The sequence below is a fragment of the Crocodylus porosus genome, unplaced genomic scaffold, assembly GCF_001723895.1.
Source record: "Crocodylus porosus isolate Cpor-Errol unplaced genomic scaffold, CroPor_comp1, whole genome shotgun sequence".
In the NCBI taxonomy this organism is placed as follows: Eukaryota; Metazoa; Chordata; order Crocodylia; family Crocodylidae; genus Crocodylus; species Crocodylus porosus.
In genome coordinates, this window is record NW_017728897.1 from 74,464 (window position 1) to 92,507 (window position 18,044).

At 47.4% G+C, this 18,044-nt stretch overlaps 1 protein-coding gene across 4 annotated transcripts in view; it reads right to left on the reverse strand.

The window, feature by feature from the left end:
* The window catches only part of OGDH (oxoglutarate dehydrogenase), a 67,744-nt gene that overhangs the window by 26,976 nt on the left and 22,724 nt on the right, over positions 1-18,044 (reverse strand). The window contains exons 3-5 of one of the 4 annotated variants that reach the window (XM_019556549.1): positions 16,310-16,498; positions 9,771-9,873; positions 4,565-4,609 (exon numbers count right to left, since the gene is read on the reverse strand). In XM_019556549.1, coding sequence (XP_019412094.1) covers positions 4,565-4,609; positions 9,771-9,873; positions 16,310-16,498 — 337 coding nt within the window. Of the gene's footprint in view, positions 1-4,564; positions 4,610-9,770; positions 9,874-10,031; positions 10,123-16,309; positions 16,499-18,044 lie in introns of all 4 variants that reach the window. The other 3 variants (XM_019556550.1, XM_019556551.1, XM_019556552.1) reach the window with 3 other exon arrangements.

Genomic DNA, 18,044 nt, shown 5'->3' on the forward strand with positions numbered 1-18,044 from the left:
GAAAGCAGCGCAAAACCAAAAAATAAGCATGAAGGAGGTTTATATGGGTACAAAAAAACAAAAAACATACCAAAAAACCAGGCAGTAATTAAACAGAAGATGTCAGCACAGAATTAACAACCACCAAAAAAACCAGGGGGATTGTTATTTATGCAGAATACAAAAAACACACAGGGCAATACACAGGCACATCAATTGGCAAATTAAAATCCAGCATTGGAATCAGACCACGATAGGAGCCCCGCAAACGAGACGTGTTCCAGAGAACGTCAAGGGAAGGGGAATAAAACAAAGGCATTGAGCACATGAAGAAATAAATAAAATCAAATTTCACCGCACGTCAAGAATGAAATGGAAGACAAAGCAGGAAACAAGGGGTTAAAACAGACCCAAACCCAAAAGGAAAGAAAGGGAAGTGAGACAAAGGAAAAGAAAGAAGAAAAATTGCATCAGCGTCCAGATTCTGCAGTGGACTCCCCTGAATAGCTCACCCAGGGAGAGGAGCATTTGCAGTGCAACACAACCTCCGCTGGGTTTGGCCAGCAAAGACAACTGGACTTCCCTTTGTAACCTGCATGGGACTCGCTGGCTGATCTCAGAGATCTTAAAATCTCTCTCCTCTGGAACAGAAGCTTATGGCTATGTCCAGCACAGTGGTGTTGGGGTGGCCTTACAACCTCATGATACAGGAGGGGAAGTTTCCAGCTTAACTCTCACTAGATTTGGCTTGTATGAAAGGACAATCTGCTAAACTCCGAGGGAACCAAGGCAAAGGGCTGCCTACCAAGGTCTACGTGATCCGAGACAATAATCAACCATGATCTGAGACCTATCAGATGGGGACTATTGACGAACTCTGGGCTCTGTATCTGCCAACCAGGCCAATAATGTCATGGAATCTATCCTCCTCCAGCTGCCACTAAATTCCACCGGATCCATTTAAAAACACCCCTCACTCTGGCAGGATGATTGGAAGCAAAAAGTCTTTGGTTATGTCACTCCCTCAGCCTATATTCACATAACTTCACGGCAATATCTGCCATACATTCAGACAGCAGCCTGCTCCCGAATCAGCAGAGGATACCAACATCTTAGATCACCTCTCCTTCCGGAAGGAGCATGGCTACATCCTTGCCTGGGTCTCAAGTCCCCTTTGTGGCATTTGCTGCTAGACACTACATGGGATCAAAAGGCTCAATGAAAGACTGCTCTGTTTGGTATTTTCAGTCCAATTTTGAGCCGCTGTGTAATCTCCTTTGGGGACAACCACTGTGGGTAGACAGCATGAGCTTCTTTGACCCGTCTACCAAAACTAGCTCTAGTGATAGGAGCTATCTTGCCCTCCAAATCACCTCTCCACTAGGTCACTGGAGCCCCTGCCACATGTTACATATTCCATGATTCACCAGTGAATTGCACAATACATTTTCACCAGCCACATGTGCAAAGGAATTATCATGCAATGAACTGATTAATTGTGCAATACCAGCCACATGTGCAAAGTAATTATCATACCATAAAAAGGCCATTCAGCTACAAGAGAACCAACCAGCTACATAGGGCTCATAAACACGTACCAATTTTATAACTGGTTTCTATCTAGCTTTTACCTATCTAGCACTTTTACCTGAATGTGGGGCAGGACCTTAAGTGTTACCTGTCTTTGTAGAGTGGCCTCCAATATCCACTCTGAAAGCAGAAGGGTCTCCCAGCACCAGGGCTTGGGAGCAAATTGGTGTGGAAGGTTTTGCTCAAACTGCACTGAGAAGTTCTTGAGTTTGAGTGTCCTGGAGGCATATCCATCCAAGTAACCAACCTCACTGGCACTGCAATAAGTGGCCCACAGAACAAAGCAGGAGCTGCTTTTGTGGAGTTAAGTGGCTATAGGGTAGTTTTAAATCCAACTAAATGATTTTGCAATAAATGGTATAGGAAGAATGCAAATGAATGTTAAAATGTGCCTCTGAGGCCAATGTTATCTTTTAAAATAGGTAGAGAAACCAAAGTCTCAAAAGAAAAAAAAGGGCTTTCCTCAATCAATGCTGAAAACCCAATGCCCAGTCTAACTAGTATGTCACATGGAGACTGGCAGTGGCCAGGACCAGTCAGAACCAGTAAGCAGGGTTTCTGCTGGGCTTGGCGGTGGGGCACTCTGATCAGAGCTCTACACTGGCATCTGCCCAATGCTCGAAGCCTAGCAAGGTCATGGGATAAGACTGCAATGTGGTTAATTAGGTCTTCATAACACAAAATCGAGGGCTTCCACAGGAAGATATTGACCTGAAGTTCTTAGTCCTTCTACCATATGCAGAGATGGCAGCCTGCCCCCAAATCAGGAGAGCATCTTGGATCACCTCTTCTTCTGGAAGGAGCACAGCTACAGCCTTGTCTGGGTCTGAAGTTCGCTTTGTGGCACGTGCGCCAGATGCTACGTGCAGGGATCAAAAGGCTCAATGGAGGAGTGCTGTTTGGCATTTCACAACCCGAGGACAAAGGTGAGACTTAAATGTACAGAAATTTCAGCCTTGTCACACAATGGCAGCCTTATCTCATGGGTAAGTTTGCTTGAGGCAGCGGCCTGTCCTTTGGAAGAGTCTGCTACGATCTCCGCAACTCTGTTGAGCAAGCTAGGCTTGGAGAGACAAGAAGCACAGCCACAGAGCCTTATGGAGAGCTGTGCCAGGAGAAGGGTCGCCCTGGGGTGAGCACAGCTGTCATTTTATGTAGGGAAGATGGCTAGGAACTGACACAATCCAGTGGACTTCCTAGAGTCCTATTGCTTGAGGCTACACAGAAGAGCATGCTACTTAAATCTCTCAGATCTGGGTCATCCAAGGGAACAGAGGTAGCATGCATTTTGGTGGAGGGAATTAAATTAAAAAACATAGTTCAAGTCAAGTGGCCACTGACATCCAAGCTATGCAACATGTGGTAGCTGGGACAGTCTCTGGGCAAAATATGGAAAAGGTGTGCGGTTGGTACTAGGAGGTAAGTACACTCTGTCCACATGGCTCAGGCAGCTATGAACACAGCACTAGGCCAAGGGGTTTCTGATGCCAATTAAAATGGTTGGACCTGAAGTAACATATAGTTACCAACCACCCTGGGGAAACTTCTCTCTCAGGCAAAAAGCTGAGTAGGGGGAACATCCATGGGGAAAGCTGACCAAACCAGCTACTATTATTCTAGGTTCGGTCTCTATCGGGGGCGGGGGGGGGTAGTGTTTGTCTGGAATACTATCATGCATTACATTTAACCCTTACCTTCTCTGGAAGGTCTTCTCTGTGTAGGCAAGGCCTCGAAAAGGCAAAGATGCATGAACCCAAGCTGGCTCTCTTCAACCAGCACCACTCTGTAGACAAGTAGCCCAGGTGGCAGGAAGTACCAAGGCCACTGGTAGGAGCTGAGACCATAGGCATGGGAAGGTTTCCAGACAGGCCATTGGGAAAGAAGATGGCACTTAAAACCAGTGGGTTCTCTTCAACACGTAGGCAAATAGAGAAAAGTTGCCAGCCACTGGGGAACTGACTGGCACTAGCCAGGACCCTGTTGCTTTGGGGAGGGAGACAGGCAAACTAAAGACAGAGAAATACTTCTCTAGGCTTCTGGGCAGCTGGTTGGAGGGTAGCTTCATGCCCTAGGAGGTGCCTGGACACATCAGGGCTGCAGTTACAGGTCCAGGTTTCTCCAGGCTCAAGCTGCCTTCTCACTTAGGGGCAGGTTTAAAGGGCAGCTGGTCAGAGATCCTTCCTCCTCTGCTCCCTCACTGCCTCCACCCACACAAAACAGGGAGCAATTAATACAGCCAGACAGCTGAGACAGGGATTAGCTACAAAGGTGTCACTGGGAATGTTCCTACGTCTGAGATTCACCTTCTGCAATAGTAGGAGATCACAGGTTTCCCACCTTGGGCGTCCCAAAGGAGCCCCACAGCAGCCGGTCTGTTCCAGCATGCTGAGCTCAGGAAAAAACAGTGAGAATAGCAAGTCCTCACAAGTAAGCCAATAGTTTAAACCCTAGGGGACTGAGGTAGAGGCTTAACAGGAAGCAGCCAAGGTAGAAAAATTGGCTTCTGGGGACAGAGGATTTTTCTAGTGACAGAAAAAAACATAACTAATTATATGACCGATCAAGGAAACCCAGAGAGGGGTGCTAGGAACACTTGGGTATTGCAGCCAATTCAACCTAGTCAGAGCTTCTAGCAACAAAAACTAGGAAGATGGAGGCCTCAGAACAATAAACTACAAAGAAACTTCCCAAGCAAGCTAGACATGGGGACTTGGACTTCCCAAGACTCAAACATTTATCTGGGTTACAGGAACTACAGTGAAAACTTCTCTAGCAAGCAAGACATGGGGACTCAGTAGACATCTATCTGCGCTATGGGCACTGCTGGCCAACTGTATAGCATCTCCCAAGACAGAGATCCCAGACAAATGTGTGACAGTTATCATAGCAGCCACTTGAGAGAGTTATCTGCTGCACCCGATTTGTTCATGCCCCGAATCACCTATTCAAGGAGTCCTGAGCTCCAGAAGGGGTTAGAGGCTCATGATTTGCGTACCTCCTACTGTTAGCACTCTCAGCCGCTCCTTGAACACTGCCAGATCTGGGTGGGGGAAGGGAAGAGGTGGGTTGCAGAAGGGAGGAAGACAGAGATACAGCAGTCAAAGTTAGTTTAAAAAACAACACTGGAACTGTGAAAAAGTAGCCATGGAAGGCACAAGTAAAAAAAAAGTTACATACAATTCAAACCGGCACAGGAGAAAGGGTTAGAATGGAGGATGACTACCCACTACAGAGGGGGTGGGAAAAAAGATCCAGGTGAATATACTTCAGACAGCCAGCCAGAGAGGGGAAGAGCCCAGGGCGGCATTGACACTGGGTAGCAATTGAGCTGCATGGTTTGAAGTCTCCTCTTGGCTGCACATCTTGTTGAGGGAACAAAGTGTGACAGCTGAAGACAACCATCTGACTAGGGCCCCTGAGAGAGACCATCGCTGTCCCCTGCCAAGTCACCCTGGAGTTTTGTGGTGAGGTATCAAGCATTTCAGGGAGAAGTTGATCGAGCCAGGAATCATGCTACAGAAAACAATGTCCCTGGGTAGTTTAGCTCTAGGGGAAGTTTAGATGGTCACCCCTGAAGAGGAAGGGGGGGGCGGGGAATCTGCGGACAGCAGGCTGCTAAGAGCAACGGACTCCAGTACAGCTATGGACAGAGATGGGAAGGGCAATTAAGTGACCCTTGCACCTTAACTCCAGTCCTGGACAAGGTACCTCAGGGGTCTCCATCTCTAAAAGTTTTCAGATACCTCTGCTAAGGACTATGCCACAAACACCAAGACAGCTAGACACTGGAAAAAGGAAGCGGGCTGTGTATTCATGCTGGGTCTCCTCATTTCTGGCTGGTACCATGTTACTAAAGCCCCCAACATGCAGCTCTCTGTAGAGCCAGCTCTGAGGAAGTGCTCAGGACATCATAAGCCTGTCACTAGTACAAGCAACAGAAACTAGGTCATTGCATCAGGTGTGTTCTTGTTTTCAAGCCTCCCTCAGAGGCACTGGGGATGCTAACAGACATGCAGAAAGCACGAGTTACAGCAACCCCCCCCCCCCAAACAGATGGTCCCCGTTTAGTTGGTGGGGGAGGGGCAATCCAGGGGACATCTAGGTGACCCTGGATCCGCTAGCCCCACCCATACAGTCTTCAGGATGGGCAGGAGGTGGAGAGGAATAAATGAAGGGAGGGGGCTCCATCTGGGGTTTGCCCAGCCTGTGCTGGAGAGAGTAGGGTGGGTAGACTGGAGCTCCTGAGATGGGGACAGGGCTCTGATCCACCTGCCAGCACAGGCTGGGCAAACCCCAGACAGCTCCCTCCCCTCTCATCCTGAAGACAGCACCAGAGGTGGGGCTGGACTGATGCAGCCCAGCCCTGCTCCCAGACAGGGACAAACAGAACTTAGTGAAGGTGCTCTGCTTTGGAGTATCTTCAGCTGAACCCTCATTAAATGAGGGCTAATTTGTCCCATGATCAGGCACTTTTAAAGTGCTCTGCAGCTACGTACTTCTGTCAGGGTAGAGTGCTTTCAAGGGGCCAAATCACGTGACAAACAACTTCCGTCAGCTTCCTGGGTGCTGGCTGCATCCCAGGTTGGGGACAGTGATTAGGCTATGACAGTGCTCCTGCTTGGACCAAACCTAGAGGGTCCTCATTAGAGGCCTGGCACCTCTGCTCAAGATCAGACCAACATCAGATTTGTGGTCAGAAAAGACTTTTACACCTTGGTCAGATTGGTATGGGGAAGGGGCAGCATGGTCTGCTTTACTAGGCCAGCGTTGCAGGGGAGGGATCTCTTCTATCACAGCAGCAAGACGTTGGCCACTATGGTCCCTTGCTTTCTCTGTAGCAGGCTCAGGTGTGATGCCTCATGTAGTGTTGATGGTAGTTTGGCCAAGAGGTAGGACAATGGATTTGTTTGGGATGGTTTATGCAGGGCTGATCCTGCCCCAGATTTCAGGGGGGGGGAGAAATGTATCTTCATGTAACACGGTTTCTGCAGAGAAGTGGCTTTCACTCCCCACCCCTCTTTCCAGTCCACCCCTCCAGACACACTTCCCACAAGCAGCCTGTCCACTCATCCTGGCCACCTCAACATCTCCCAAGAGCCGAGAGGATTGCCATCCTGGTCACTTCGTCCAAATCAATGAGCAGGCCAGAAGTCAGCACCTGCAGGTTTTGAGCAATGAACAGTGAGGAAGTCACCTCCATTTACTCAGGCACCTTATTTGCAGATAAAAGGAATTTCTCCACAGCTTAGCCACCAGGAGGGGACCCAATTTCCAGATGCATGGGAACTGCTAAAAGCAGCAACCGCTGAGGCCTGGCCTGGAGGTATCAGAGCCATCATGGAGAAGACAAGCTGCATAGCATGGGTTGGGACACCAATGTATCTCAGTTAACGCAGGGCAAGGAAATGTATTTGCACCTCTGGATCCCGCAAGCCACACCAATTCCATCCAGAGTTCCTCCAGCCCTAATGCTTTACTGTACTCTGGGAGAAAAAGCCACAGCATGCAGAGCAATAGGTCCAGCTGACACTCCCTCTCACACCACTTACCATTCCTAAATCAGGAATTGAGGTGGAATTTCCAAAAGGAAAAAAAAAAAAAAAAGCCTGCTAAAGGTAGGCTGGAATTCAAGTGCCAGAAACCCGCCAAGACACTCTCAGACAGTCTCCAAGAGTTCAGCCTTAACATGATCAGAGGGTAAGTGTGGGAACAGCCCATCAGCTAAACAAAAACCAAGCAAGCAACAAGAGATCACAGCAATTCTTTTCTTAATGGCAGCTCTGCCCAAGCAGATTGTTCTGTCATCTCCAAGCTGATCTCTCATGCCTTTAGGAGAAATTAAAGACCAAGTCATTATCCAGCCTGCCAATTAACTATAGCCTCCTGCAAACACCCCCCACTTTGTTAGGAAATCACTTTTCCAAGCAGAAAGCCAGAGGGATTAGCTTAGAAACTGGCTTTCCTTGCCACATACCCACTACAGGGGGTTCTTAGACCCTTTGTTTGGTCAAGGGAGATAATGTTTGCCCCCCCCCCACCAGCCCCAGCCTCATAGCTACCAGTCAGAGAAGGGGACAGACAAGAGGGGTATACAACTACCACCCCTCAAAGGCAAGATGACTTCTTCCTTGGGAGTCTTGGCAGGCAGGCAATAACCCAAGCCAACAGATCCCATTTCTACTGCAACAAGCCTGGATTCACCCAAAATGAGCTGAAGACATGTGGGGAGCAGGGAGGGAGCCAGCAACTAAGAGATGCCCAAACCAGCCACTTTATCCAAGATTGCCAGCTTTCTGTGCTGTTATGCTAGCAGCACTGTACCCTTAAAGGCTTCTAATAGCTCTGGGTTTGTCTCCAGCACTGACCCTCCCAATACTGAGCACTCATCTGCTTCAGTCCAAGGCTTCCAGGTGCCAGAAGCTCACCAAGCGGTCACCTGCCTTTGACCTAAAAGGCAAATCTCCTGTTCTGGGAATGCAGAACACTCACACTATACTGATTACATCAAGTGCATTTCCACAGGTGGCTGCATATGATAGCCACCAGCTTAATTTAATGCTAAGCTTCATCTTAAGAATTTGCCTGTTAGTTGTTTTTCCTGGGGGAAAAGGACGGCCCTAAGTCCTAACCTCCCGATGTCCAGAACCCTACAGCTTGTACACCAACTCAACAAGTTTTCCTAAATTCACCTGTCATTATGTGTGCTTTCACTTCAAAAGGGATCAACTTGAGCAAGCCTAGTTCTCCTAGAGCTAAGCTTTCACCTTGGGAGGATCAGGAACAGCCGGCATACCATATTCTCTTGCATACAATACACTTCCCCCGCCCCCAAGCAAGCAGAGTGTGGCTGTGACAGGGTTAATAATTAAATTCCCTGCTGACAGAAAGGGAGAGAAGCCAGCAACCATTTTACAACACGGCATCTTTGTCCTCCTATTCCGGCAAAGGAAATCAACTTCCCCCACCTGAAACATGGACCCCAACTTTAGAGCATTTTTTTTTTGGGGGGGGGGGGGAAGAGGGTAAGGCATATGGTATGCTAGTGAATACAGTAACTTGACTCCAGTATCACTCTTGCCCACTGTAGCTCCAAAAATAAATAGTCAAATCTCAGACACGCTGTATTACCGTCAATACCACAATACAACTACCCCTGAAGTGATCTCTTACACACCAAACAGTCCAATAAATCTCCCCCCATCTGCCCATTCCCCAGTAGATTCCAGGAGGAAGCGATTCTAGATGTGCCCTGGTTAGGTGATCAAACTCATTTACATGCATGCTATAGTCTTAAGGCATATTTTGATTACATCAAAGGTTAGTAGTCATTATGGTAGTTCTAGTCTAAGTTAAAAGCATGCCGTTTAGAAGTGCTTACAGAACCTGGTCCATGAACCATTAGAAAATACCAGCGAGTGGATAGAGCGCTCAGGCACCAGAGCCCATGTTAGGCTAGAAGGGCAGCAGGTTACAGAGCATGGTGAGAGGCACCTTCTGAACAGACTTGCCAGCACCAGGCACCACACATCCATCTGTGCCACATGCATGCATCTCCCATCTAGAGGCACTGCCATTTTAACCCTCTCTTGTCAATCTGGAAATGCCTTCCAAAGCTTCCTTGTCATGATCACTGGCAGATAAGGAGTCAGAGCCGGGCATCTGAATGAAACTAGAGAATGCAACATCGAGGAAAGGTGTCTTTTGACTACACTCTCCTGGCATAGAGGACCCCAGCAAAGCTCCCATCTTCTTCAACCACCATGGGCTTCTTCTTGCAGGGGCAATCAGCCCATCGGCAAGACAGTAGCTGCACTGCCTTGGAACCGAGTAGCAACGGGAAGAATCCCAGAGAACCATCATCATGGAACCACTTGGCATTTCCATGGAAATGCAAGCTTTGGTCCCACTGGGTTGATTAGTCAATCCGCTTAATGACTGCAGTGAAGGAAGCACACAACCAGCTTCTCCATCTGGGGAAGAGGAGCATTCCCCGAGGCAAGAAGGGGTCACTAGGCTTCCCTGGCAGCCATGTGGTAAAGCCAAGGTTTCAGACTTAGACAATTTGGAGAGTGATCATTTCTAAGGAAACTTGAGACCTTTCCCCCCGGCCAGCCCTGGTGAAGCATTCTACCTACAAAGCCTTGAGAAGTGAGAGAGGAGCTCAAGCGATGCAGCACAAACTGCTCTCGAGAAGCCCTCACCCAGTTTGTCAGCGGATGTGATTATATCAGCTGGAACGGACGAGTCCAAATCAGCATCCAAGATTCCCAGTGGATCGAGCTGTGCTACATGGTGCCCTCGAATCTATGAAATGAGCCGGGAATGGAAGAAGGAAAGGAGAGGAGAGTGGAGACCAAAAGGGACAGGAGAAACAAAAAAAAGAGGGGTGGGGAAGGGCAGGGGGAGGGGAGGGGTAAAAAAGTTAAGTTACATTCAAATTAAATTGGCAGATCAATTCTCACCGACGTTTGGAGAAACAGTTACTGGCGAATCATCAAAATTTACACAGCTAATGCCAAGAGGATCAAGTTTTGCAATGTGATGACCCCTGACCTGGAAGCAACAACATACATTAGTAATTATTTTAAAACCATGGTAACAGAAGAGACACACACACACACACTCCCCCCTGCTTTGTCAAACCAATTTGTCTATTGTATAATAAGAGGGTCCCAATTTGGTCAAATCACTAGCATAAATGAGTCATAAGACTATCACAAATCACTGTTATGGTGCATCTTTGGCAAGGATCTGAAATCATCTGACACAAATTTTTCAGATACGACCCCTCTCTCCTGTCCAGGGGCAAGTAATCCCATTAACAGCTGGAAGCAAAATGCAGACGGAGTTACTGTATTTTTCCCCACACACATCTTTCTTTCCCCCACAAAGTAATCAATGGCTGGAAACTGGAGTGTGTACTGTGAGAATATGTATAGTAACCACCAGTTCTGCTGGGCAAAGTGAAAGCAACTTTGCACACAATCCCTAGGGAGCAGAATACCTACCAGGCTGGGCTCCTGCCCTGATGCTACTCAGTTACTTACTATAAGGAAAGATCTTGCCTGCCCCACTTCCTTCTGCCTTTCAAAAACAAAGGTGCTTATTATATTCCAGGGTGTGCTGTATGCGAGACAGTATGGTATGTTGACTGGCAACTCTTCAAGGCTTCTATTAGCCACTCCCAGTCTTTTTCAGGCCACTCTAGCTGAGCTTGAATGCCAAGACAGGGTTGATCCCCCAAAGTAATACAGTTCCAACTCCTTTTTTCATAAGCTGGGAGGAAAGGAGGAAGCATGAATCAAACACATGCCATCTAGGACAAATAAGGTCTCTGGCTCCAACTAGACCTGCATCTACTTGGTTTGCAGAGGAGAAATATGCAGCACTGGGGGCTTTGTACAGAAACTAAGGCCTGTGGAAAATTCTCAAAGAAATCAGCTCTGAGATAAAGGTGGCACTACCACTGTCAGCCTGGAGCAAGAGAAAAGAGGCACCTGTTTCATACAGCCCTGAGCTCAAAACAAGCATTCTTCAAAGGGCCAAAGCCCTTTCTGGACCAGCTCCTAGGACAAGAGTACTAGCTGCTATTCTGTTTGTCCTGGGGCCTTCATAAAATGAAAGACTGCAGCCAGGGGTGTAGGAAAGAGTGCTCTCAGACTGGCAGGCACAGAGCATATGGGAAACATCAAGTCAAAGTATACCTGTCCCATATTAGCAAAGTCAATGAAAAGTCACCGTAGATCCCCATGCATCTGCCTCTCTCTGAGCTGGCAACTCAAGCAACCTTGTGTCTTTCAATGTTGATCTAAGGATGATACAAAGAACAGGACAAAGAGGGATGGGATAAGCTGTGGCAGGAGTTGCTGGAGTTGGCAGGGAGATTTGGGTCAGGAGTCAAGGTCTTGGAAGAAAGGAGCTAGGCCTCTGGGCATTCAAGAGGTTCCAGCTGGGGAAGCAGAACAGGACTGGTGTCCTCAAGCACTCAGGATGGTCCCACTGCAAGTTTCATAAGCTTCTTCTTCCTAAACAGCATGAAGCAAGAAGCCCTGTTCCAAGTGAATCAGGATACCCACAAAGGGAAAATATTTCACATCAGCGTGGACCTTCATGCCAAGCTAAAAGCCACCAAGCAATAGGTACCAATATAGCAAGAACCACAACACAGATCAGTCTCTTAAGGCTGTTAAGGCTTTGAGTTGAGCGTCTCACTTGTACTTGGGACTATGGTGCAGTTATTACCTACAAGGGGGCTGCAAAGGTCAGAGGCAACCCAACACCTGGCCTACATCATCAGCAATGTCACTTCCTCTCCCACCAAATCAGAAGCGAGTGGTTTCCCACTCCCCATGCCCACAGCTTCCTATTAGGTGGTGGCCACACCCATATGCTTCCTCAGCTGCTCCTCTACAACCAGAGTCAGAAGCTTTTAATTTTCTGGGTCTGCCATTTTACCCAACAGAGAAGATAGCTTCTAGAAGCTACAGAGCCAGAGGGGATGGAGGGGTGCCCGACTAAGGCTTTGGATGCTACCACTTTTTACTGAACTGCTGTCAGCTGATTTTGAAGCAAGCTCAGGGACTCTGGAGTAGTGTCTGCATTGCCAAAGAGTTCTCTAGTCCTATTTAGGTAGCCACACTCCGCAAACCATTGCACCGATTCCCCAATGAGACTGCAGTTCTAAGAGCTGTGGCCCTCATGTCTCATTAGCAGCTCATTCTGCTTCAGTCCCTGCAGCTCATTCTACTTGGCTTCTGGGATGTGATTGTTTAAGCCTTAAAACAGCACAGCTGCTTCTGGTATGAAAGCAGTGAAATATGGGCCTAAGAGGGATTTATACCAGAAGCATTTGTTGCCTTTCCTCTATAGAAGTCGCACACAAAACCACCCCCCCAGTAATGGGGGTTATATATTGCTTTATCCTGGGTGAGTGGAAGGGGGACAACATACACACATACACACACATACATATATAAAGGGCACCCACAAATGTGTGGGGGGGGGAAAAAAAAAAGAGGGGTTTTTTTGTTTTTGTTTTTTTAATTTTACTGGCTCTTGGGAGCTGCTCTGATTAAAAACTCCTGCAGCATCTTGTGTATTCAGCAACCGGCGTTTCAAAGTGACAGCAAGACACTTTAACTAAAGCTTGTTCAATGAGGTTTAGTTTAAGCACCTCTGCCACCCTTCTGAAACATGGGGACACTGAATACATGAGGCATTGCAGCATACAGGGGTATTCCAATCAGAACGCATTGGAGAACACGTAAAGTGCCCAAAGGAGCATTCAGGGAGCCCTAGTCACAATTTGGTTCAAGGGCTGATTTGTTTTGGCTCTTTGATGAAGTGAGGGGAACTCACTAAGTGGTACATGAACCCCAGTTAAAGCTGACAAGCCTCCAAAGTGGTGATTCTCAACTGGGGGCCCCCCCATGGGGTGCTGAGAGAGCTTTTTAAAGGGTGTATGAATTACCAGCCCTTTTAAACCTGCCAACACCTGGGTTTCTAATGAATCATCTGTAGAAGTCTCAAATAGGAACCCAGAGTATTAAAGACCATTCTGCCCTCTTATGACCTAAGTTCTCTGCAATAGAAGCATTGCTCTAATATTTTTCTGTAGTCAAGAAACAAGTCAAAGCCAAGAGCAGGCACCCTCTGGGGGAGCTGGAGCTCTGGAGTTTAACAAGGGGGAAGCCTCAAGTCTAAATAGCTTGAGAAGCACTGCCACCGAATTTTGGATTTCAGCAGCAAAGTAAGAGGCTATATGAAACCAAACCTGCAAAGAGGCAATAAGCTCAGCTGGCCAAACCCCATGTGGTCTTGGGTCCCCATGGAAGCAGTCCTGTTCTGTGGTAGCCACAAATCCAAGGAGGGTTGGCTTAGCTCAGGGATGGGCAATTATTTCAGGTGGAGGGCCGCTCACTGAGTTTTGGCAAGCCATCAGGGGCCATATGACAGGCAGATAAATATTTAATTTTCTACATTTAAGGGCCCTGCAGGCAGCATTTTGCCCACCCCTGGCTTAGCTGGAGGAAGCTCTTCAGCAGCTCAGAGCAAGAGGAAGGAGGAGATGGGCCTCTTCTTATCCCCAGTAGGCACACTTCAATCTGCAGGCAGACAAAGTGTAACATTTCACCAAGGTGGAGAACGTGACATTTGCCCTCTTGGGGTTAGGATTGTTTCCCTGCCCTTGAAGAACTAGCACTTTGCTCTGTGGTGATGCAGAAGCCATGAATAAGCATATTCAGACTAAGGGAAGATTAAAACTTGAGGCACCCCAGCTCCATCCAGTCAAAGCAATTAATTGCCAGGTGCTTGAAAGTGGCAACCATCCCATACGTTTGGTTGCACAGACCTCCATAGCTTTTAAGGCTGTCTGTATAGAATTACAAGGTTGGAAAAACCATGGGAACATTGCTAATATGGATTATACCAAGCTAAAAGTAAACCTCTACAAACCAAGCCACTTACACATAGAGGACCTTAAAACCTCTAATCTTGGCCCTTCTTCTATTGGATTTCCTCCCCAGCATTGTCATCAGGACCAGGAAGAAAAAAAAAAAAAAAGAGAGAGAGAGGGCTGAGAAACATGAGTCATTCATTTTAAAGGGCTCCAATGAGGCTTCTTTTCTAAATAGCAAATGTGCTTGGTCATTCCTCAAGCCAGGGATGGCAGGGAACTGCATGGTGATGAGATGCCATACAAGACACTGGAAACAGATTCTAAACGGACTCAGAAGATTCAAGCGGCAGCCTGTTTTTCTGCTCATCTATCACTAAGCAGGACAAGGCTGGTAGTTTGGACTCGGTCTCTCATGCTGCAAAACCAAAAGACAAACGTGTTGCAGAAGAATTGCATTGCCTCATGGCAAGAAGGAGATCATTGCATGTTACCTGGCTTGTCTTCAGGAGGAAGACTGCAAAGAAGCCACTGGGGGGACCTGGTGACTGCCTACAAGTATACAAGGGGTGTACATCAAGATATCAGGGAATGCCTGTTCACCAGAGCGCCTCACGGGATGACAAGGTCAAAAAGTCACAAACTCCTCCAAGACCGTTTCAGACTGGACACAAGGAAGAACTTCTTTACTGTCCAAGCCCCCAACACCCAGAACAGACTGCCACCAGAAGTGGTCCAATCACCTGCTCTGGACTCCTTTAAGAGTCAATTGGATGTTTATCTTGCTGGGATCCTGTGATCCCAGCCAACTTCCTGCCCCAGGGGCAGAGGGGCTGGACTCTATGATCATCTGAGGTCTGTTCTAGCCTTAATGTCTATGAAAATCTATGAAAAGTTGAGGAAGTAAAGCTGGCCATTATCAACAGCACAAGGTTGATCCCACCTTGTAGATAACTTCTGATGAGTTTCCCCTTGAGCAACAGTGCCAGACACCTACTACAGGTGGCAAGAGATATACAAGAGGGTAATCAGCACTTGTTAACCTACTGCATAGGCTGCCCACAAAGGGATAAGAAGTCTGTATATTCTTGCATGTAACATGCCTTTTCCACCCAAAAAACAGTTGCTAGAAATCGAAGAGTCTTATATGCAGGTTTTACCACTTGTTAGTTCAAACCGAAAGAAAGATCTGCAGCAACCCGCTGGAAGCAGGACAAGAATCAGGCTCTGCTCCCTCCTTACAAGGAAAGATCTCCCCCCCAATTCAAAAATAAGGTGTGTGTTATAGTCTGTGGATGTGTTGTATGAAAACAAATACAGTAGTTGTTAGCCCTTTTTGAAGAGTCACTGCAAAGCAGATAGCAATTAGAGACAGCTGAATGGAAGATCTGAGCAAGAGGAGCTTTTTGTCCCCTGTTGCTTCCTTGACAATGGAACTTAAAGTGTGCACAGACTTCTGCAGCTAGGGACACACACCTCTTGAAAGGAAGATTTTGACAGCCAGGTCTACGCTAATCCAACCATTACATCGGAGAAGCCAGCAAGGACATGGTCCCCAGCCCCTTGCCATCAGGGAGATAGAGGTATATTTCCTGCACTTGATACACCCTGGGGAATTGTATAATTATGTGCACAGGTGCATAATTGAATAAGTATACATCCCACAGAATCCACACACACCCCCTTTGCAACTCCCCATCCACCTGCCAACCATACAAAGTACCTGCATATATTTTTCTAAAGAAAGTTCAGATAGTGTTATAGATCTATATATTTTTTACAAATTAAACTAAAAAGTAATTTAGCATAATTTTGAGTTTTCCTGTCTGTCATTTTGAGTTTTTAATGCACATAATTCCCTGGGGTGTAACTTGGAGTTTTAGGAGATGGGTGACAAAGCAGGGGGGGGCAGGAAAAGAGAGAAAATGGGACAGAGAACAACCTCACCAGGGGGCTTGAATGGAGCAAAGTGGTAGCTGCAAGGGTAGAGTTAATAACTCTGCCAACTGCCTTGTCAGCTGACAATGTCTTTAAAAATGTTACTATTGTCTAGCAAGGAGCAGCTGATTTCTTCCTCCTGCCCCCCCCCCCCCGCCGGCCAAGGTTAGCAGCTTGCTCATCAACTGACACAGAACAGTCAGAAAGGACACAGCTGCCTCAGTTCACAGGTTGACCTGGATGGATCTCTCCAACACAACAGAGCACAGAGTTTGCTTTTGCCAAGTTACTTAAAGCATAGCCCAGGACCCAAGACCGACTGTACAGTGCCAGGCTGGATTCCCTGCTGCCCTGAGCCAGGTCCAGGCAAAGGGGAACCAGCCTCTCATCACTACCACCTCTTACCTGATAGGCCCTGACGAGCGACTGTACGGCGAGATGGTCTTCCACCAGCTTATCAACATTAGGCTGTGCTTGGACAAGGGCCTGGGCGTGGGTCAGTGCAGACAGGCTGGCACTCAGTGGAGGGGGGCTTTGGTAAGCAGTGCCTGGAGCAGCTCCAGCATTGGCGTTGCGAAAGAATATGTCCCATGACTGCAGAGATAGAAGGGAGAGCAGAATGAGTCCATCTGCTGCATGGATTATTCAAATGCATGGATCCGCCCAATGCCATAGCTGTACAAGTTCCTCTGACTCAGTGGATAACCCAGCTGTTGGGAGCTGCTCCACACAACTACAATTTGTATGTAGCCTACATGACACCAGGGACAGCTTAAAGAGGGCAGGACATAACTGGAGAGACAGCTGGCCCCACTCCCCAACCATCTATCACCACAATTCACTAGCCAGTGACAGGAACTAGAGAGGGTACAGTTAAGCGCAACAGGATGACTGGTATGAAGGGGTTTCCCTATGAAGAGAAACTAATGAGGCCAGGCCTGCTCATTTTAGAAGAAATGCTTGAACAGAGAAATGAGTAGGGCTTCTAAAATATTAAGTGGTGAAGAGGAAGTCAATAGGGATTTATTACTGATGGTCTCTTCCCATACAAGAACAGGGGTCACAACATGAAACTAGTAGGCAGTCAGTTTAAAACCAACATAAGGCAGTTCTTTTTCAACCAGGAAGTCATTTAACTCGTTGCCACCAGGCGCAGGGGAATCTGAGCACTCAACCAGATTCACTAAAGGACTGGACATGTTCTTGGAGGAAAGGGGCATCAGTGGCTATTGAACACAGGAGTGAGGGGCACAGCCTCTTAAAAAAAAAAAAACAAAAACAAAAAACAAACAAACAAACAAACAAACAAAAAAAAACAAACCAGAACATCCTAGGCTTTAAATGCTGAAGGCTGCAAGTGAAAGACAAATGGGGAAAAAGCCTGGTCATTCCCAGGGTCAGGTCTCCCGTCCAACATCTGCCCACTGTGACGCAGGAGACTGGGAAAGATGGAACTATGGAGCGACCCAGGCCACGATAGTTCTTATGCTCTTTATACATCTTCAGTTCATCTGCTCCACACAGATACAGCTGGTAGCTTATAAGGGGTCATCTATAAAAGGGGCACAGCTACCATATCCTGCCTGCTCCACATAGCAGCCAAAATACAAGTCAGACCCAGTACATGATCCCGTACCTTATATTTTTATATATTATGCTGTGGTGCCCAAGGATGCCACGAGACCCTTTGAAGAGCACCACACAATATTGGCATGGTTAGATATTCATGCACAGTGGCCAAGAGAAACCCAGTGATTTCCAATATGAATCTGGAGCATTCAAACTGTTCTGACCTGCCAGGGTCTTTGGAGGTTTTTTGCCACAAATGAATTGCTCTGGTATTTTTTCTGTATAAGAAAGTCAATAAAAAGAATGGAAACTGGCATTTTCCAAGGGGGCATGTAGTATGCCAATAAATACAAGAGGGTGGGGTTCACTGTGATATTACCAATACCTGTCTTTCACAGCACTGTCACACAGGCATCAGGGACTTCAGCAAGACTAACAACCTGTGGGAGCACTGGAAAGTCTTATGGATACTGCAGGAGAGCAAGCATTGGCTTGTAGCACTGTCAGTTATGGAGCCATGCCACATGTGTCCCCAATGGAAAAAGCTGACAGATGTCTGCCCAGATGTGGG